This window comes from Artemia sp. Qi Xiang Cuo, chromosome 10, assembly GCF_049724085.1.
Source record: "Artemia sp. Qi Xiang Cuo chromosome 10, ASM4972408v1, whole genome shotgun sequence".
Taxonomy (NCBI): Eukaryota; Metazoa; Arthropoda; class Branchiopoda; order Anostraca; family Artemiidae; genus Artemia; species Artemia sp. Qi Xiang Cuo.
The window spans coordinates 33,597,417-33,616,779 of NC_142803.1; the positions used below are offsets into that span (position 1 = coordinate 33,597,417).

A 19,363-nucleotide genomic window follows, 5' to 3' on the forward strand; every position below is an offset into this window, starting at 1 on the left:
AGAAAACGCAAAGTTGCAGCTTCTTATTATTCACATAAGTGAAAAAAAAGTATAAAAAATAGCAAAACTTTCAGATACATATACTGCATTGCATTCATAATCTGTGTCTATTGCATGGCTTTTTATGTGAGCAGCCTCCTCTGATGATGCAGTAACTCAGCTGTGCTGGCATACGCTACTACTCCTTTTAGCCTCTTTCTGAGGGGCTGGTCAACTGTCAGTGTGTCTGCTGTAACTCTGTCTCGTTTCATTTCAAGTTTCGTCTGAATTGTGGAAGCCAAAGTTACTATTACCAAATGATTCCTTCTGTCTGTCTACTTCTTGAGTAAGCTGAAAAGTCTTTCTGAAGCTACGTTCGAAATAGGAAGGAAAACAAGTATTATACAAACTTTGCTAAGTTTGGTTTCCACAGTGGTCATTCGCACTCAAAGCCAATTTCCAGTAATCCACGGCTGTCAGAGTCACTGTTTTATCATCATTGGCACTATCGAAATGTTCCCGCCATTCTTTTGTCAATGGCACTTTTCGACCACTAATTTTACTCGTTTTCATCCTTTCTTCGCGATTTTGTTTTATAATACACTGACAGGCCCAGGCGGACTATATTCGTCACTTTCTGCTTACACAATCTTACTTTATCAGTAACATTCTTAAGCGGCATATTTTTCAGGAATGGGACTAACGTGTCAACCCGCAAAAATGGTAAATTGTTTTCAAAATGCTGCAATTTTCGTCTCTGTTTCTTGTATTGGATCATTTGAAACAAACCCCTTCAGTTCTACAGAGCAACTGCAGACAAAGTCTAATTTTTGTCATATTTCTTTAAATTTGTAGTAACTTTAGATCATTTGAACCTATTGAATCAGCTGGACCCACATAGGGCTAGTGCCAGCCAACACCTGTGGTTAGTTTATGAATTGAAAATAATTAGTTAATTACAAATTTTGAAGGTGTTTAAATGATCAAAATAGAAAATCAATGCAACCACTGTGGAATGGATAATGGGCAATGTTCATACCTATGCCAATAAATTCAAATCGCGGTGCCTGGGACGTTAGGAAAAATCCCTAAAAAACCACAGGCAACGGCCAGGTAAAAAAAAAAGAAAAGAATGACCACAAAGTAAAATGTTCCGGGGATTAAGTTTTCTGGATATTTTGGGAGATTCGGTATCTTCTTTTTTTGTCGGGAGATTGATTAGAAATTCGGTAGATCTCCCGAAAAATCGGGAGAAGTGGAAACACTGATTCAGGCTCATTTTAGTTATGAAAAATGTGTTAATTTTAAAGCAGGTCATCCTTGATTTTAGCACATGAAACATTGAAAGATTTTTATAAACTGCATTTACCCTACTTTAAAACAAAGCGCGACATTAATGAAAGTTATGCAATGAAATTCAACATATTGTATGAGAGGTATAATCTCACTATTGACAAAGTGTGAAATTTCTCATTTTTTTTGTTAATATAATGAATATATTGATAATTGTGGGTTAATGTTTCATCACCCTTAGTGTCGAGGAGATGAAAATTCCCTTCTCTACAAAATATCAAATACATTTTAATGTCATAAAACAAAATTTCATCTTCTTCAATACGGTTGCAGTCAATTTTGCTGTCTGAAAACAATCAGTATTTTGACTCATAGGAAATCGGGTTGGAATAACCTGATTTCGCCCTAGCAGATTTGGGTTTTGTAATTTGAATTTGGCAAGTTCAGTTGAAAATTTAGCAATCAGTTCGAAATCATAATGCGGGATTCTTCTTTAATCGCTCCTGATGTTAGAAAGTTAATTCAGAAGAAATTCTCTAATACCAGAAAACTGCAAAAAGAAAACTATCTAGAAGAAGTGTGCCAGTCATGGAGAGCAATGAAAAAGAAGATTCAAAGTAGGCCTATATGTATTAGTCTACCTTTTTATCAGTGTGAAGTAATCTAGGCCTAGTCTACCTTTGTTCAGTAGGCTAGAGCTCTAGGTACTTGCACTTCCAAAATTTGATCAATTTAAGGTTTTCTGGGCAAAATTCTAGACAAAATACTTTTTACTATCTTGGAAAGTAGGCCTAGCAGGGGTGAATCTACAACATTTTTATTGGAAGGCAAGAGAGGTCTAATTTCAGATATTCAAGGAGCATAGGTTATGTAATAATTTTTCTCCACATTACTGGGGGGGGCAACTGCCCCCTTGCCCTCCCAAATGACATCCCTTGAAAGTAGGCCTAGTTTAGAAAAATGAAACTTTCAGAGATGGGTCTAGGCTACAGATTAAAGTATGCCCTGGGAAGGTATTTTGAAGTACCTACCTCAATTTCTCCCTCTAGAGGGCATTAATGCTTTAGAAAATTTTGTTTTATAAGTGTGAAACCTTGCAAAATAGATCTTCTGCTCAAATGAAGTACAAGAAAAGTATTTTCAGCTTTACAACTTTACTGAATCCCCATTTATGAGGTTTTAAAGACAAAAATCTGCTAATATAGTTTGTAAATTTAGTATAAGCTATTGATATGGCTTAAAATTTTCCTCAAACAGCAGGAATTACATTTTTATAACTAAAACCTAAGAAAAAGAAACTGAAAATTAAGGTATATTGATGTTTTGTCTAAATTCCAATTAATATAGACCTGTAAAATAGGCTAAAAAAAACAGTAGCCTATCCAATTGAGCAAGATTATGTAAAACTATAACCCTCACACCTTGTTACCATGGCTAGATTGACTAGGTGCAGGGCCCAATTAGAACTTTTTTGGGGGGCCCCCTCTACATATTAAATGTTTAAGTATAATATATATATATATATATATATATATATATATATATATATATATATATATATATATATATATATATATATATATATATATATATATATATATATATATATAAATTATGCCACAGTTTGTTGGTATCAAAGATTGACTCATTCTAATTCTTGCTTTCATCTAACAGCACAGTTCCTTGTCCTTCACTGTCATTTTGACACACTGTCAAGACAAAGATCTGCAAATATAGTTTGTAAATTTAGTATAAACTATTGATATGGCTTAAAATTTTGCTCAAACAGCAGGAATTACATTTTTATAACTAAAACCTAAGAAAAAGAAACTGAAAATTAAGGTATATTGATGTTTTGTCTAAATTCCAATTGGTATAGACCTGTAAAGTAGGCTAAAAAACAGGATCCAATTGAGCAAGATTATTTAAAACTAAAACCCTCACACCTTGTTACCAGGGCTGGATTGACTAGGTGCAGGGCCCAATTAGAACTTTTTTTGAGGGGCCCCCTCTACATATTAAGTGTTTAAGTATATATATATATATATATATATATATATATATATATATATATATATATATATATATATATATATGTATGTATATATATATATATGTATATAAATTATGCCACAGTTTATTGGTATCAAAGATTGCAATGGTGTTGTTCTTCTAACATAATATTTTCATTTTTCTACACTTTCATTTTTGACTCATTCTAATTCTTGCTTTCATCTAACAGCACAGTCCTTGTCCTTCACTGTCATTTTGACATTTTCTGATTCATGCTGTTGCTTGCAATTCTTGCTGCTGATTATCTTCTAACTGCATATTTCTTTGTTCTCATAGTTGTATATTTTCAAACCACACATGTGTCAGTTCTTCATTTTTATTGTTATTCATTCTGATCATCATTGTTGAAGATCTTGTAACTGCATTTTTCTTTGATCTTCACATTTGTTTTCTTAGTTGTTGTAATTCTTCTTGCCACTTATCTTTTAACTAAATATTTCTATGTTCTTCAGTTTTGTTTTTGACTTCTAATCATCAGTTTTGCTAATATTCTAACCAAGGGGGGTTTGCACACCCCCCTAACGCAGTCTAAAGTTGTGTAATTTACTTAATTAATGCAAATTTGCATTAATTAAACTTGCTCTTAATGCAAGTTTATTTGATCAACCTATTTTGTGTTCCCCCTAAAAAAATCCTGGATCTACCCCTGATACTAACTACATATTTCTTTGATCTTTATTTTTGTTTATTATTGCTTCAGACATTTTGTAAGTGCCTTTTGCCTGAGCTGCTTGGATTCATCTTGTCCCTTTTGATTGTCTTGGTTATTCAGTAATGCCCATACATTTACATTCTCAGGCTGTTCTCTTGATTTTTTATCATTTGATGGTCCAGTTTGTTCAGTTTCAGCTTATGTTTTTGTCCTCTTTTATTCTTTTGTACTTGTTTGTGATTATGTTAGTTTAGGTTGGTCTCCTAGATGTTATGAAACTGCTGAAAATACCTTTGGAATTTGTATCACCAAATATGGGCACATGAATTTACATATTAGTAAATTTTATTCTGGAAATTCTTCTAAAGTGGTTTTAAAATCTATTTTCCTTGTGTCTTCATTATCATTCAACATATTTACTAAACAATTTAATCTATCCTGATTTATTATTGATTTATTGTCTAAATCAGAATAGATTTATTGTCTATTTTGATTTATTGTTTATTGTTGAACTCAACAAAACTCTTCTGATATCTTTCATGTTTAGCTGGGATGGGAGTCAGTTTGGGGACTTTTTGGGATTTTATGCTGAATGGTCTGTTGAGGGCGGGAAGGTAGGTTTCAGGGATGATGGATTGTAAACAAGGAACAGATAGGGTCTTGGTACCAAAACTAAGGCATAGGAGGTTCCTTCTCTCAGCCAATGTGGTGAGCTTGAACTTACCTAGTAGATAATGATATGGAACCTTCCCTTCACCATTTATGATCCAAAGGGCTTGTTTTTGGACATTTTAAATCTTATAGATAGGCTCTGAAGAAAGACCAAAATGCTACACTGGAGAAGCAAACTCCAGTATTGGCAAAATAAAAGAACAATAAAGTTGGAGAAAATCCATAGGGGGGCAAGAAAATTTTAGCAAAAGTTTTAGAAGGAAAACCAAAGGGGAAGCTTGTTTTAGGATATTTCAAACATGGGCACAGTGGTAACCTTCTGGTAACAATGGAGGTAAAGGTCTAGGTTAAGAGCTGCTAAGAAAGAAACATGTTCAAAAACAATTCTTACTTCATAATATGCAGAATAGTTGTAGGTAACACATTTTAATAATAATAATTTATTTTTAACCAGCTACAAAACAACAAAACATGAGCAGAGTACTAGGGAAAAAGAAACAGAAATAAACTTCAATATACACAAATATACTGCACAATCACTAGTGGCAAAACAATCTAATTAACAGGTGGAAAAAACAGTATTATCATCTAAAATAGTGTTTAATCTTTCAAATGACTCAGTAATATTTTTAGCACCATATTTACTAACAATGGCATGATTATGGTGAGAACAAGGCAAATAAGTAGGTACTTCAGGTACCAAAAGTACATCACTCAAACTAATTTTAGTTGCTTCTTCTAGAGCAGTGGATACATACCAGACATAAATAAAATGGATTGGTCACAAAATGTACTATAAAGACAGGCAAGTGCTTGATGTGAGTAACAACCACAATTAGTAACAATTTTCCTGTAGCTTATCTGAAGCTTTTACCTTAAAATTACCTTAAATCGCACTTGCTAGCGATATGGACGAGTCCAGTGTACGCCAGTTAGTGATGATAGGGCCGCGGGACATCAGCTTCATCCCATTGCGTGAGCCATAGTTTGGTTTCCCATTCCTTATCGAGATTGGCTTTGAAACTGTCAACGGATGGTGAACTCACTGTCGTTTCACTCAGATCGTTCCAGAGGCTTATGATGCGGTTGGAGAAGAAATGGTTCCTCTTCTTTGTATTAGCACGCTTCCGAAAAAGCTTTGCCGAATGACCCCTGGTTCTTGACAACTGGGCAGGCTGAAAGAGGTCCTTGTCGTCAGACTTGAGCAGTTTGTAGGTCATTATCATATCACCTCTTCGCCGACAGTATGTCAGAGTTGGTAGCTTGAGGCTCTGCAGTCGGCATTCATACTCTTTGTCTCTGAGCCCCTTTATGCATTCTGACACCCGTCTTTGGACAGACTCGAGAGCCATCTGGTCTGTTTTATTAATTGGCGTGGCAACACACATTCCAAATTCTCATCTTGGTCTCACCAGGCTCTTGTAAAGTTTTGTGATTATTACAGGGGATCTACTTGTCATTGTACGTTTGATGAGACCGAGAGTTTGGTTCGCCTTTGCTACTGCAGCTCGGGTGTGGCAGTTGAAATTAAGGTCTTTGTCTACAACGACCCCCAGATCTCTTTCAGAGGGGCTCTCAGAGAGTGGCTGTCTCACACCGGCATTTGCTGACATCGAGTATTGCCATCGTGGGTTATTTCTTCCAAAATGGAGAACCTTGCACTTTTCGACATTAAACTCGAGCCTCCATGTCTTGGCCCATTTGCCAAAGCTGTCAAGATCTGACTGTATTGAGGTAACACCTTGCTGAGTTCTAACAGGACCAATGAGCTTTAAGTCGTCGGCGTACAGGCTAAGCTTGCTTATAACGGTTCTTGGAGCGTCATTAATATATACATTGAAGAGTGTAGGTCCCAAAACTGTTCCTTGAGGAACCCCGCTTAAGACCTCAGCTATTTTGGAGTAGTAAGCTCTGCCACCTTCACCAAAAACTCTGACCTGCTGCTTTCTTCCCTTTAGAAAAGACATGATCCAGTCCACCACTCCCTCTTGAATTCCAATTGCCTTCAGTTTCAAATGAAGCCTTTGATGGCAGACTTTATCAAAGGCTTTAGCAAAGTCTAGGAAGATCATATCCACTGGGAGACCTTGGTCGAGGAGCTCAGTTATGTAATTATACGAGTCAATCAGATTGGTTTCGACTGATCTGCCTGGTCGGAAACCATGTAGTTGTTTCGATAGAAGGTTATTTGTGATCAAATGTCTAAGAACGGCAGTGTTGACAATACCTTCTAGGATTTTCCCAACAGCAGACGTAATACTGATTGGCCGATAACTGCAAGCTTTGTTCTTGTCTCCTCCTTTATGTATTGGCGAGATATTGGCTACTTTCCAGTCCAATGGTATGACTTTAGTGTCAATAGATTGCTGGAAGAGTCTTGAGAGGGGTATTGCTAGTTGGGAATGAGCTTCCTTTAAGAGTCGTGGATGTATGCCATCAGGCCCAACAGACTTATTTGGATTAAGCTTTTTAAGCCGAGATTCGAGCTCAGCCTGATCCACTCTTATTGGTGACATTTGAGTGGTGATTTTGTAGCATGGTGGGGTTGGCAGGGGGGCTTTGTCTGCGGGTGTGAAGACTGATGTAAACTGGTGGTTCAAGGCATCAGCAATTTCTTGGGGGTTATTTGACTGGGCTCCATTACAAACCAGCTCCGAAACCGTGTGTCTACCAGGCTTATGTGCTGAGGCATAATTCCAGAACTTCTTGGGATTGGTTTTTGAGGTTGCTGCGATGGCCTCCTCGTATTTATCTATCAGTTCTCTGGACAGGGCTCGAACTTTGTTCCTTGCTGCTTTGAACTTTACCAGGTTGTCCGTTCTGTGGGGGTCCTGATTTGTGAGCTTCGACAGTTTCTTCTTCTTGTTCCTTGCAGTTTTCATTTCTCTGGTCATAAAGGGAAGAGTTTTCGGTTTTCATCTCCACGTGGTAGTTGTATTTCTACTGATGGTGTCTAACAACATATTTTTCATTTTCTCCCACGTGTCCTCTACCTCCATCGTTTCGACAAATGACCAATTGCACTGACAGAGTTCACGCCTGATTTGATTGTAGTTTGTATACACATGTCTGGTTAGATTCGATGTCTGGGGGTACAATCGAAATCGGCATTTTATAGCTATGTGATTACTATTTCCAAATGGGGGTTGCGATTCTATATCAATGAGTGACTCAGGATCATTTACCAAAACGAGATCAAGGAGTGAAGGATTCTGTCCCTCTCGATATCTGGTCGGGAATGTCACTGCCTGGAACAGCGAGTGTGCTTCTAAGCAGTCAAGAAAAGACTGCGTAACCGCGTTACTCGTGTGGCCGTACCCCTCAGTCCACTCAATCATAGGTAAGTTAAAGTCGCTAACTATGACTAGATTCTTACACTGCCGAGCAGCACCGTCAGTAGCATATAGCCGCATATAGCCGAGAGTGAGTTCTCCAGACTCTTTGATGTGAGATTTCTGTAAAAACAACCAAGTATAATGGGACCCCCAGGTAGGTTAATAGATATCAAAATTTGTTCTACACATGGCTCATATTCTGACTTAATATCAATAGTGCCTACCTGAATTGTTTCTCATACATATATGGCTATTCCTCTGCCACAACCAGTCAATAAGTTAGTCATTAGTCTGTATCCTGAAATCTGTATCTGGGAGTCTATCAGGGGTAGGGAGGTTTGCTTTGGTTTAATCTCACAAAACACATAAATATCAGCCTCATTTGCGGAGAGGACACATCTGACCTCCTGAAATTTCAAGGTTAGGCAATCAACATTGCTAAACCCCACACTAAGTCCAGTAATTTTCTTGCAATGACTGTTGCCTGCATCTGTACTAAGTCAATAAGAAGACATAGAAGTCTCTGGGTTTGCATCACTATAATTATCACTTGTATACACTGTACTTTGAAAATCACTACCATCTAACTGACTATTTACATAAGTTACTTCACTTGGTATATCTTCTAGAGTTCCTGTGCAGCCGGCAGGACTGCACGAGTCGGCACGTTTTTTGGAACTATAGCGTTGCCTCAGATAACCAAATTGGTTTCGCCTTGTGCTCGTTTAGCCTGCAACTCCTTGTATAATTTTGCTCTTTTCTCACGGTCAGTCTTTGAGACATCATTACGGAACTGGATTGTATCTGACCCTTTTCTTTCATAAGACTTTTGAAGGATTTGTTTCTTAGTCTTAAAATCAGGGGCCGAGAACATTATAGGAACAGGCTTGTTTCCGGTGCTGGTGGTTGCAGCTTGTCCTTGGGTTTGCAGATTACTCAGACGACGGACATTTGAGATGCTCACATTTGGCAGCCCATAATCACTCGTAAGGTACCTCTTGATGTACAGTTCATCACTTGTCTGAGGGGGGACACCGAAGACAACAATATTAAGCTTTCGGCGCTGCCGGTCCCTGTCGTCTGCAATCATGTGTCTAACTTTATTTTCAAGCTGCACCTCAAGATCATTTTTCAATGTCCAAATCTCTGACTCGACCAATCTCTGAACTGCTGCCTGGTCGAATGAGGTGCACTTTTCGATAGTAGCCAACCGACTTTCAACACCACTAAAGCGGTTATCGACATCAGTGGTTAGCTGGTCTCTTAGTTTGGCAAACGCTTCTTTCACTGCATCCTTAACTTTAGTGTCCAGTTCCTTTACAGCACTAAGAGCAGACCGGAATGGTTCGAGATTCTTATCCATAATCTTCTGAATATCGTTCAAAGATGCCCCACTCGCCACTTGAGGATTACTTTTGCAAAGTGGGCATTTCCACTCACAGCCAACTCGTCGCGTCATTTTAGTCAGTAGAGAGTACTCTGCCTCTGACATTTCTAGACAGTCAATGCATATCCAGAGGCCACAGCCATCACAGTTCATAGCACATGAATCCTCATGCAAGTTCTCATCACATGTCGCGCACTTATCGGTCCTTTTTTTGGGCTCTCGCGAAGTCTCTTTGGCGGCATCGCGCTGGCAACGCTGTTCTAACTTGTTTTGAGTCGGCAACACTGCTTCACGCAAGCTAGATATTTATAATGGTTAAAATGTCCAGAAATACTTTGATGGTGAGTTTAACTTTTAAATTAACCTTAATCTATCCTTGAATGTCACTTTTTGATGGAGTAGGCTCACTTTATCCGTGTTAATTTTTCACTTGACAATATTTAAGGTAGACAGAATGTGGGAAGTGCAATGCTCAAATCGCCTATTCCCAGCAGTTTAAGGATTAAAATCCCGCTGGTACCAATTCGGCCTCTTGTTTGTTTGCTATTGCTCCCTTCTGCACAAATTATCCACCAAAAATACGCAAAAACGGACGAGCCAACGTAATCAATGGTATTTTAGTATTTAGTGTTTGGCAACTGCGCTTTATTGCTGGCTACAAATTCGGATGAAGAAGAAGGACACTGAAATCAGCTTGGCTTTATTTACAAACAGATAATCAGCTGTTTATTAGCAGACAAAGGACAAGTCCCTTGGGAATAGAAAATAAAAATTTTCTAACATCAAAATCAGGTAAATAAAGTGAAACACCAGGGAAAACCACTTAAAATGAAACTTAATATCAAGTATAAGGAGATATGGTAAAAAATGGGTAGAAATAAATGTTCTTTCTCACAAATTTGGTCAACAATCCTTTATTCAATTTCACACCTCCCAGTTGCTGTTGCAGCTTATAAATCTATGATGTCAACAAGACATTGTTTAATGTCAACAAGAGCTTTTGCATAGAGCCCAGAGAGTGTACTGCAAATACAGATACAAAGCCACTTAAGAACATTCATGCATCAAATTGAAGAAGATCCACACAACAGTGCAAAAACTACAACTGGTGATTTTACATTGAATGCCAGGTACTCACATTTATCAACATTCAGGGTTAATCCAATTTTAGAAAAAAGACAAGAAACAAGATTAACTGAGTGGACCAGGTCTGATCTTCCTCTACTGATCAACAATATATCATCTGCATAAGCAATGTAGGAGATATTGTTGTAGTTAAGAAAACAGGTAGATTTGATATTAGTCAACACATGATTAATGCACATTTTGAATAAATATTGGGATAAAACTTTACCTTGGCCAACACATGACCTAACAGGGATATTTCCAATAACACATGGCTGCATCTTCAGTCTTAACATAAGATTCACCATACCAGAAACGCAGTAAAACAATAATTGACAAATTAACTCCTGATACAGTGAGTGAGCAAGAGAATGCCCAAGTTGGGCATGGCAAACAGAATCAAACGCCTTAGCTAAGTCAAGCATACAAATGTGAAGTTTATGACCATTGGTCTGAGCATCCTGTCATAGAGTAGCCAGTGGGTGATGAGCATGTTGACAACCAACATGTAATCCAAACTGATTCACATCAAGCTCACAGTTTGTATTGATATGTGGCAGAAGAATATATTCAAATACCTTACTTAGATTGCAGACAACTGTAGTTGGTCTATAAGAATTGCAATTCAAGGGGTCTTTTCTGCCTTTCAAAATAGAAGTGACAGTTCCACATAAAAATGAATCTGGAACAAGGGAAGATGACAAACACATCTGGAAAAATAATTGTAAGTTAGAAATCAAAGCAACTGACTCTAAATTCAAGTGATTCACACAAATACTTACAGAGGCCACGCTTTTTCATTGAAGTTGCTTTACACCATTTAGAACAGTTGCAAGGGAAACAGGAATAACATGTTTTTGTTGGATTTTTGTGGGCAAAGTAAAGATCTGTGAAAAAACAATGCACACAATAATTAATTACATCCAAAATCCCTTTATAATGATTCAGCCAAGTGTCACTAGAAATACAAACACCACTGTCAGCAGACCAATTCATCTTGGTTGAATTAATAACATGTCTCCACTGAGCTGTATCTTTAGGAAACTCAGAGCCATTATAGCAAACACTGCATAAATACTGTTTAAAATGCAGCTGAGACATTTTTTTTAAGTCAAATACTTGTCATCTTTTTGGTTGACCACAGGCAATCCACATCCTCAACCACAACTTAGCATGGTGCTTGACAGATTTTAATTCAGGATCTTCCTTCCAGATAGAACTATGGGTATTAAAATGCACTGGGATTAGAGGCACAGCAACGTCTTCAGCACATTTTAAGTATTCAATGATACAGTAATAATAGACATTCAAATCCAAACAAACTAGAGATGAGAAAGCACCAGTACATAGCAGGTAGAATGGGACTCAGACATTAGTGAGGAGTCCAGCTAGAGTAGTAATATATAAAACATTATTAGAATTTGGCCAATCCCTTTTGTAATACCACTTCTTTGCACTTGTGCCTACCAAATTACGGCTAGTCTGATTAACAGAAAGGGTAATGGCTAGGGGTAAGTGGTCATAATCGTGTTCATCTTCATCTATGTGCACTGTTGAACAAGATATAGCAGTAGAGCAAATGCAATGGTCAATATTAGATGAAACCCTGCTATTATGAATGTAACTGCAATTAAGGTCTTTCCCACAATTCAATAATTATTTGGGAGAAAATCTAAGACTATGTCAGTACATATGGACAGGTTAAGCACATCACAGTTGAAATCCCCAATAAAAAAACCATTTGTAGCCATACTTTTCTATATCTGTGGCAAGATTCTTCACAGAGGAACACACACTGGAAAATGGAGTGAGGGAAGCAGTGCGTTTTTGGTCACATTGCAGGTAAACATTGATGAGCACACAATCACCGATTTTTGTTGCAATGAAATTATAATTAGATCTATAGAGGGAAGGCAAAAGATCTGACAAACTTTGCTTAACAATGCAAGCTAGACCAGCAGAGGGTCTCCCTCGGGTGCACCAGGCGTTGGTAGTGAACACATAGTGTGCACTGCTCCTTTACAGTGAATTGACACTGACAGCAAGGAGAAGATGCTCTTCAAGAAATAAAAGGTCATAGTCTGACATTTTCTGGTCAATTGTGGGGTCCTAATCTTTAGTCCCATTTGTATTAAAAGAGTATTAACTTAAGTCTCTTGATTCAATCATTTTGGGATGCTATTCTTCTTAGACAGGACTTCACAAAGGATATGGCATTTGAGACTAAAGGACACATAAGGGCAACCACAGTTGACTTATTTCAGATTCACTGCTTGACAGGGGGAAGAGCTGGAGGATTTGTGCTGCCCAGCACAACAAGAACAGTGGACAGACCTGTCACAATTGGATATTGTGTGATTAAGAGACTGACATTTGTAGCAACAACATGGTGGTCTCACAAACGTATGAACTTGGAACACTTCATATCCCACTTTTATGCCAAGCCACAGAGCATTTGAGAGTGTGATTCCATCTGTAAAAGTCACTTTTACAGCCACCGATTTTTCTATGCGTTTTTCACCAGTCACACCATCACAGCCCTTAAACATATCAAGATCAAAGTTCTCCTGTATACTTTTCAGTATTCCGTGGTATTTATCTTCATTTAACTTGATGTGACAGTTCTTCAGTACACCAGGGATTGCATCACAAAAATCTTTTGCAGCAATTTTGTCAGTGCAAACTAACAACTTATTGCCAGAGGGCTTGACACTCTGCACAGCTTTGTGCCCGCAAACTTGGTCAATTGCTTGCTTGCATTTAGCAGGATCATTCAAATCAGACGGAAAATTTGAAATCACAGCTGTCACGGGATTTTGGGAAGGATGGGGGCTATGATTTAGTAGAAATGGAAAGTTCAGATCATAGGATGTCACCCTATCACATATAGTCACTTTATAACCATATTTTACCATATTTTACCATATCTGCTTATATTTGATATTAAGTTTCTTTTTAAGAGGTTTTCCCTGGTGTTTCACTTTATTTACCTGCATTTTGATGTTAGAAAATTGTTATTTTCTATTCCCAAGGGACTTGTCCTTTGTCTGCTAATAAACAGCTGTTTGTTTATTTGTAAACAAGGCCAGGCTGAGTTTCAGTGTCCTTCTCCTTCTTCCGAATTTGCAGCCAGCAATAGAGCGCTGTTGCCAAACGCTCAATACTAAAAACACCATTGATTACGTTGGCTCGTCCGTTTTTGCGTTTTTTTGGGTGGATAGTTTGTGCAGAAGGGAGCAATAACAAACAAACAAGAGGCCGAATTGGTACCAGCGGGACTTTAATCCTTAAACTGCTGGGAATAGGTGATTTGAGTATTGCACTTCCCACATTCTGTCTACCTCGAAAATTGTCAAGGCAATAAATTTAGCTTTCTTAGCATCGACAAAATACACACCTGTGAAGTTTGTTTTTAAACATTGATGTTCCAGAACATTTTTCACATAATCCCGCTTTTTTAAATTTGGCACCGATAGAGTAAAACCACAGTGCGCTATTCGTCCTATACTTGTAAAAATGCCACCAAAACGACCTCGCACGAGTCCGAAAAAAGGAACTGATCAGTGTGCAGCTTGTGGTTGTAATTTAGATGAAGAATCAAGTGCGATGAATTGTGATGGTTGCAATCAATGGCTTTGTATAGATTGTCTTGAAATGACTGAGCCAGAGTATGCTCTCTTAACAAAGATGACAAGGCGTATTGGATACGAGTGGCATTGTCCTATGTGTAAAGGTGACAAACAAGCAAGACTAAATGCATTAGATATCCAAAATGCTATTACCAAATCCCTTGAACCGCTTCAACCGGCCCTAGCGGTCATTCAGGATCTTGATGTGAAAATTATAGATGCCGTCAAAATGTCTCTTAGTGAGTTTAAGCTTGAAGTGATCGAAGACATGGATCGTAGATTTCAAGCCATTGAGACGCGGATAGATACCCTCGAGCAAACGTCTGGCGCCGCCGTCGACCAGGACTTGCTGAATTGTCTTGTAGTCTCGCAGGTACAGGCTTTAAAAAGCGATCTTGATAGCCACTTAGAGAAAAAAATGAAGCAGTTAATAGTCGAAGATAGAGACAGACAGAGACGTAAACTGAACCTTGTTGTGTTTGGAGTGCCGGCAAAACCAGAAGACGGACAGTTTATTCAGCAGTATTTGTCCCAAGAGTATAGCCTTCCAAATATATCCGTCATAAATCCCCGTCGCTTAGCTAACCCGAATAACCAAACTAGCTCAAACTCACCAATCATTTTTTCCGTTGTCAACCTTGAAAAAAATAAAAAAATTATCCAGAAGTCATATGAAAAGAGAGGAACTGGTAGAATTCAGTTCAGAAACGACGTATCCAAAGCAGACCGGACTAAAAGAACCAAGCTATATGAAGAGATCCAAGCTCGGCGAGCAAATGGAGAGACGGATATTGTGATTCGGGTTGGCAAAATCGTATAAAAAAACTTGCTACCTCCAGCCCCTCCAACTCAGATGGAACTCTAAGTGGGCTGCCAAAACCTGTACATAGAATTTCTTTTAGTGCAGTATTAGATGTAAGTGGTAATTTTGCTAGTGGGGAGTGGGACAATTGTTTTTATAGTGCTAGAACTGGACAAACCATTGATTCGCTGAGTTCTGAAAGATCATCAACTCCCTCTGATAGTGGAAGCTGTGGGAAGATTAGTGCCCTTAGTGTTATTTTCAGCAATGTTGACTGTCTAACTTCAAAGTTTCATGAAATTAAGTGTGTTATTACATCAGGTGCTTCAGATATTTATGCCTTCTATGAAGTGAAACCGAAAAGGACTACTATCCCTCTGACAGAACAACAGACAGATACCGGGATACAAAATACTTAGCAACATATCAAAGGAGAACGGAAGGGGAATCGTCCTATACATCTAAGATACTTTCCAGGTAAAACGTATTAATATTGAATATGATTATGAGCCTTACCTAGAACAAGTGTGGATATCAATAAACCTACCTGGTGAGCCAATACAGATTGGTACAATTTACAGAAGTCCGAGTTCCCTTAATTTAGAAAAGTCCTTTTTAGAAGTAGTAAAATCAATTGAGAGAAAAATTGCGCTGACAGCAAACCTTCTCATAGTCGGGGATTTTAACCTACCTTCTGTCCAATGGATAGATGGCTGTGGCTATTCTGGACAGAAATAAGTTGTACCATTTCTTGAGTGTCTAGCTAACTATTCACTTTACCAAGCTGTAAATTTTCCAACTAGGCACCGGGATGGCCACCCCCCATCATTGCTGGATCTTGTAATAGTACACGACCATGAAGCGCTCTTAAACGTGGCCCAACTACCACCCTTCGGTGCAAGCGATCACGCTGCCATACGATGCTCCCTTAGACTGTATCCAGAAAAATCAGTTTTTACCAAACATGTGTATAGAGTTTACCGTCTGATGTAGCAAGAGTTGGCGGGGCAGGATTGGTCCTTTATCACTGAGAATGATGTTGATAGATCGTGGAATATGATGAAGAAAATACTGCTAGAGGTCTCAGAGAAAAATACTACAGTAAGATGGGCTCGTAAAACCAAAACGCTACCATTTGTGACCAAAGAATTGAAGAGAGCAAGAAATAAGAAGAAAAGGTATTGGAGACTATATAAACAGAATATACACAATGAGAACCACTACACAAAATGTACCAAGACACGAAATCAAGTCAGAAATGTATGCAGAAAGTTATTTGAACAGCATGAGGAGGCTGTAGCAGCAGCAAGCAAGTTAAATCCAAAACGCTTTTGGAATTATGCCTCAGCCCATAAACCTGGTAGACACTCTGTTACACGACTTAAAGAGAATGACCGTATAATAGATGACCCAATAGAAAGTGCCAATGCCGTAAATAGGCAGTTTACATTTGTATTTACTCAACCTGATAATGCCCCTCTTCCAGTCCCCCCCCCCGCGACCCGCAGAACCCCGAGGCCCCTGCGTCCCGGCCCTAGGGGAGATGTAGGGTCACACCTAAAAAAGTTGAATCCAAAAAACTTGGTGGGACCTGATGATGTACACCCAAGGCTTCTTAAAGAATTACATGTTGAACTATCAGGCCCGCTCACTCACCTTTTTCAGAAATCCCTTGATGAAAAGTGTATCTCGCAGGATTGGCGCACGGCCCACATAACCCCCATACATAAGGGTGGCAGCAAAGAGGACGCAAGCAATTACCGGCCAATCAGTGTCACCTCTGCAGTCGGGAAGCTACTAGAAGCGATTGTTAACACTGCAATCCTGAAACACTTGACAACCAATAAACTATTCTCATCATGTCAGCATGGCTTTAGGTCTGGTCGGTCGGTTGAAACAAACTTGATTGATTCTTATAATTATATCACCGATCTTCTGGACCAGGGGTTCCCAGTCGATATGATACTACTCGATTTGGCAAAGGCGTTTGACAAAGTCTGCCATAAAAGACTTCGAATCAAGCTCCAAGCTATTGGGGTGAGTGGCGGTGTGGTTGAGTGGGTGATGCAGTTCTTCACAGATAGGAAACAGACGGTTAAAGTATTTGGCGAGGATGGAAGGACGTTTTTCTCCAAGGTGGCCGCTGTTGGAAGTGGTGTCCCCCAGGGCAGGGTTTTGGGTCCAACTTTATTTAATATATATATAAATGACGTGCCAAAAATCCTAAACAACAAAGTAAGCCTCTACGCTGATGACTCGAAACTTATCGGTCGTGCAGACACAGCGGAGAATATTAAGTCGATCCAACTGGACCTCGATACAGTCACTCACTGGACTAATATTTGGAGGCTTGAATTCGACGCATCAAAATGCAAGACTCTCCACCTTGGGAAGAAAAACCCACACACTCAGTACCATTTGGATTGTAGGGATGGGTCCTGAAATGCCATTTCCAGTAGCCACGCGGAGAGAGATCTTGGTGTCTTGGTAGACGACGAATTGAAATTTCATATTCATGCACAAGTAACTATTGCAAAGGTTAATCAGACTCTTGGCTTAATCAAAAGAACGTTCACTAGAAGATCTCCAACTGTTATGACCAAGCTATACAAGAGTCTAGTTCAACCAAGGCTAGAGTTTGGAATGTGTATTGCATGCCCAATCAATAAGACAGACCAAGCAGCTCTAGAATCAGTCCAGAGGAGGGCAATAAAATGTATTAGAGACCTCTATGATGTCCCTTATCCATCCCGTCTCCATAAGCTTAGAATACCATCTCTAACATATCGTCACAAACAAGGCGATGTGATAACAGCATACAAGCTCCTAAATGCTGAGGATACCATTCCTGGCCTTTTTCAACCGGACAATTCAAATAGAACTCGTGGTCATTCTCAAAAGCAATTCCGAAAACGAGCCAACACCAGACTAAGGAACAAGTTCTTCTCAAATAGAGTTGTCAGCTTGTGGAACTCCCTTAGTGAAAAAACAGTCACCTCTACCAGCGTGGATGCGTTTAAGTCATCAGTGGATAGGGAGTGGCTCAACAAACTGGGGTGCACCATGTGGGACGCCACAAATGATGATTAACTATCATCACTGAAGCTGGCGGACACAGGATTTGTCCTATCACTAGCAGGTGCGATTTAAGGTAATTTAAGGTAAAGGTAATAACATTCTCATCAAAAAAGCCAATATTGTTTTCCAACAGAATCATCATCAGTTCCTTTCTGGAGATTCACTTGTAAAAAGTTCAGCACAGGTGAATAAACATGAGTGGTGGATTGGCTTATAGAATGTGATTTGTAACATAACTGAATCAGACCAGTAACATGCAAATAATCCATACCACAGAAACCAGTGTTAATAATTATTTTCTGAATTGTATTTGCTGCACAGGAACTAAAAGAATAACCCGAATAATTACTGGCTTTAGAAATCCCATAGCAGGTAGAATCTGTGGGAAGTGCGTATACTCAAATCGCCTATCTCCAGAAGTTTAAGGATTTAAAAATCCATCCAGTATTACAGCACTTGATGTTTGCTATTACTCCCTTCTGAACAGTCTATCTCCAACAGTGCAAGAAAAACAGCTCAGCACACCTAAATTGAATCTGGTTTAAATGCAATAACTAATTATGCAAGACATAAATAAATGTTCTGAAACTAGGTCATTAGATGACAATACTTTTAATCCTTATCAAAAAGTCTTTAAATTATCTCTTAATTAACTCTGGTCAGTGAATTAATTCAAGAACATACCAGATTTCAGATTTAATAAATCCAATCTAGATAGGTGTTTTCACCTTGAACTCTGATACAATACAGCCCCAGTATACTTTACACCTCCCCCCCTAATGTTCAAATATATAACCAAAATTAAATATTTCCAATGTATTCTCCCAATGTATCACTTGTTTCAACCTGTATGCCTATAAATTGAATCAACTTTGACAAAACAAGAGTGACAGGTCAATGCAGAATGCATTGAAGAATGCATTGGAAATGTATAATTTGGGCCTCTGTATTTGCACATTATGGGGAAGGTAAAGTATATTAGGGTTGCATGCAAATTGTGTTTGCTACAATTACTCTGCATATTATGAAGTAAGAATTGTTTTCTTAACATGTTTTCTTCTCAATAGCCCCTAATGTAGCTCTCAATAGCAACCTTCACCACAATGGATTTTAGCAGTTCTCAATGAAGAAATTTGTTAACACAATAGATATGGTACCATAGCGTTTTTTATTTTGTGTTCTATGCTGCTACTACTACTAATACTAACAACTCACTGCATCACCAAGCTACATGAGGCCAACAGAGCTATGCATGCTTCTTCTCCATCCCAATGTATTCAAAACCACTCTCTTTGTACCCTCCCAAGAAGTTCCTATTTTACCTAAATTTTTCCTTTT

General features: G+C 38.6%; 1 protein-coding gene across 1 annotated transcript in view; it reads left to right on the forward strand.

The window, feature by feature from the left end:
* The first annotated feature begins 1,746 nt into the window (after positions 1-1,746).
* The window catches only part of E(z) (histone-lysine N-methyltransferase E(z)), a 133,409-nt gene continuing 115,792 nt past the window's right edge, over positions 1,747-19,363 (forward strand). Inside the window, exon 1 of the mRNA XM_089095367.1 lies at positions 1,747-1,889. Coding sequence (XP_088951493.1) covers positions 1,751-1,889 — 139 coding nt within the window. The 5' untranslated portion in view covers positions 1,747-1,750. The remainder of the gene's footprint in view (positions 1,890-19,363) is intronic.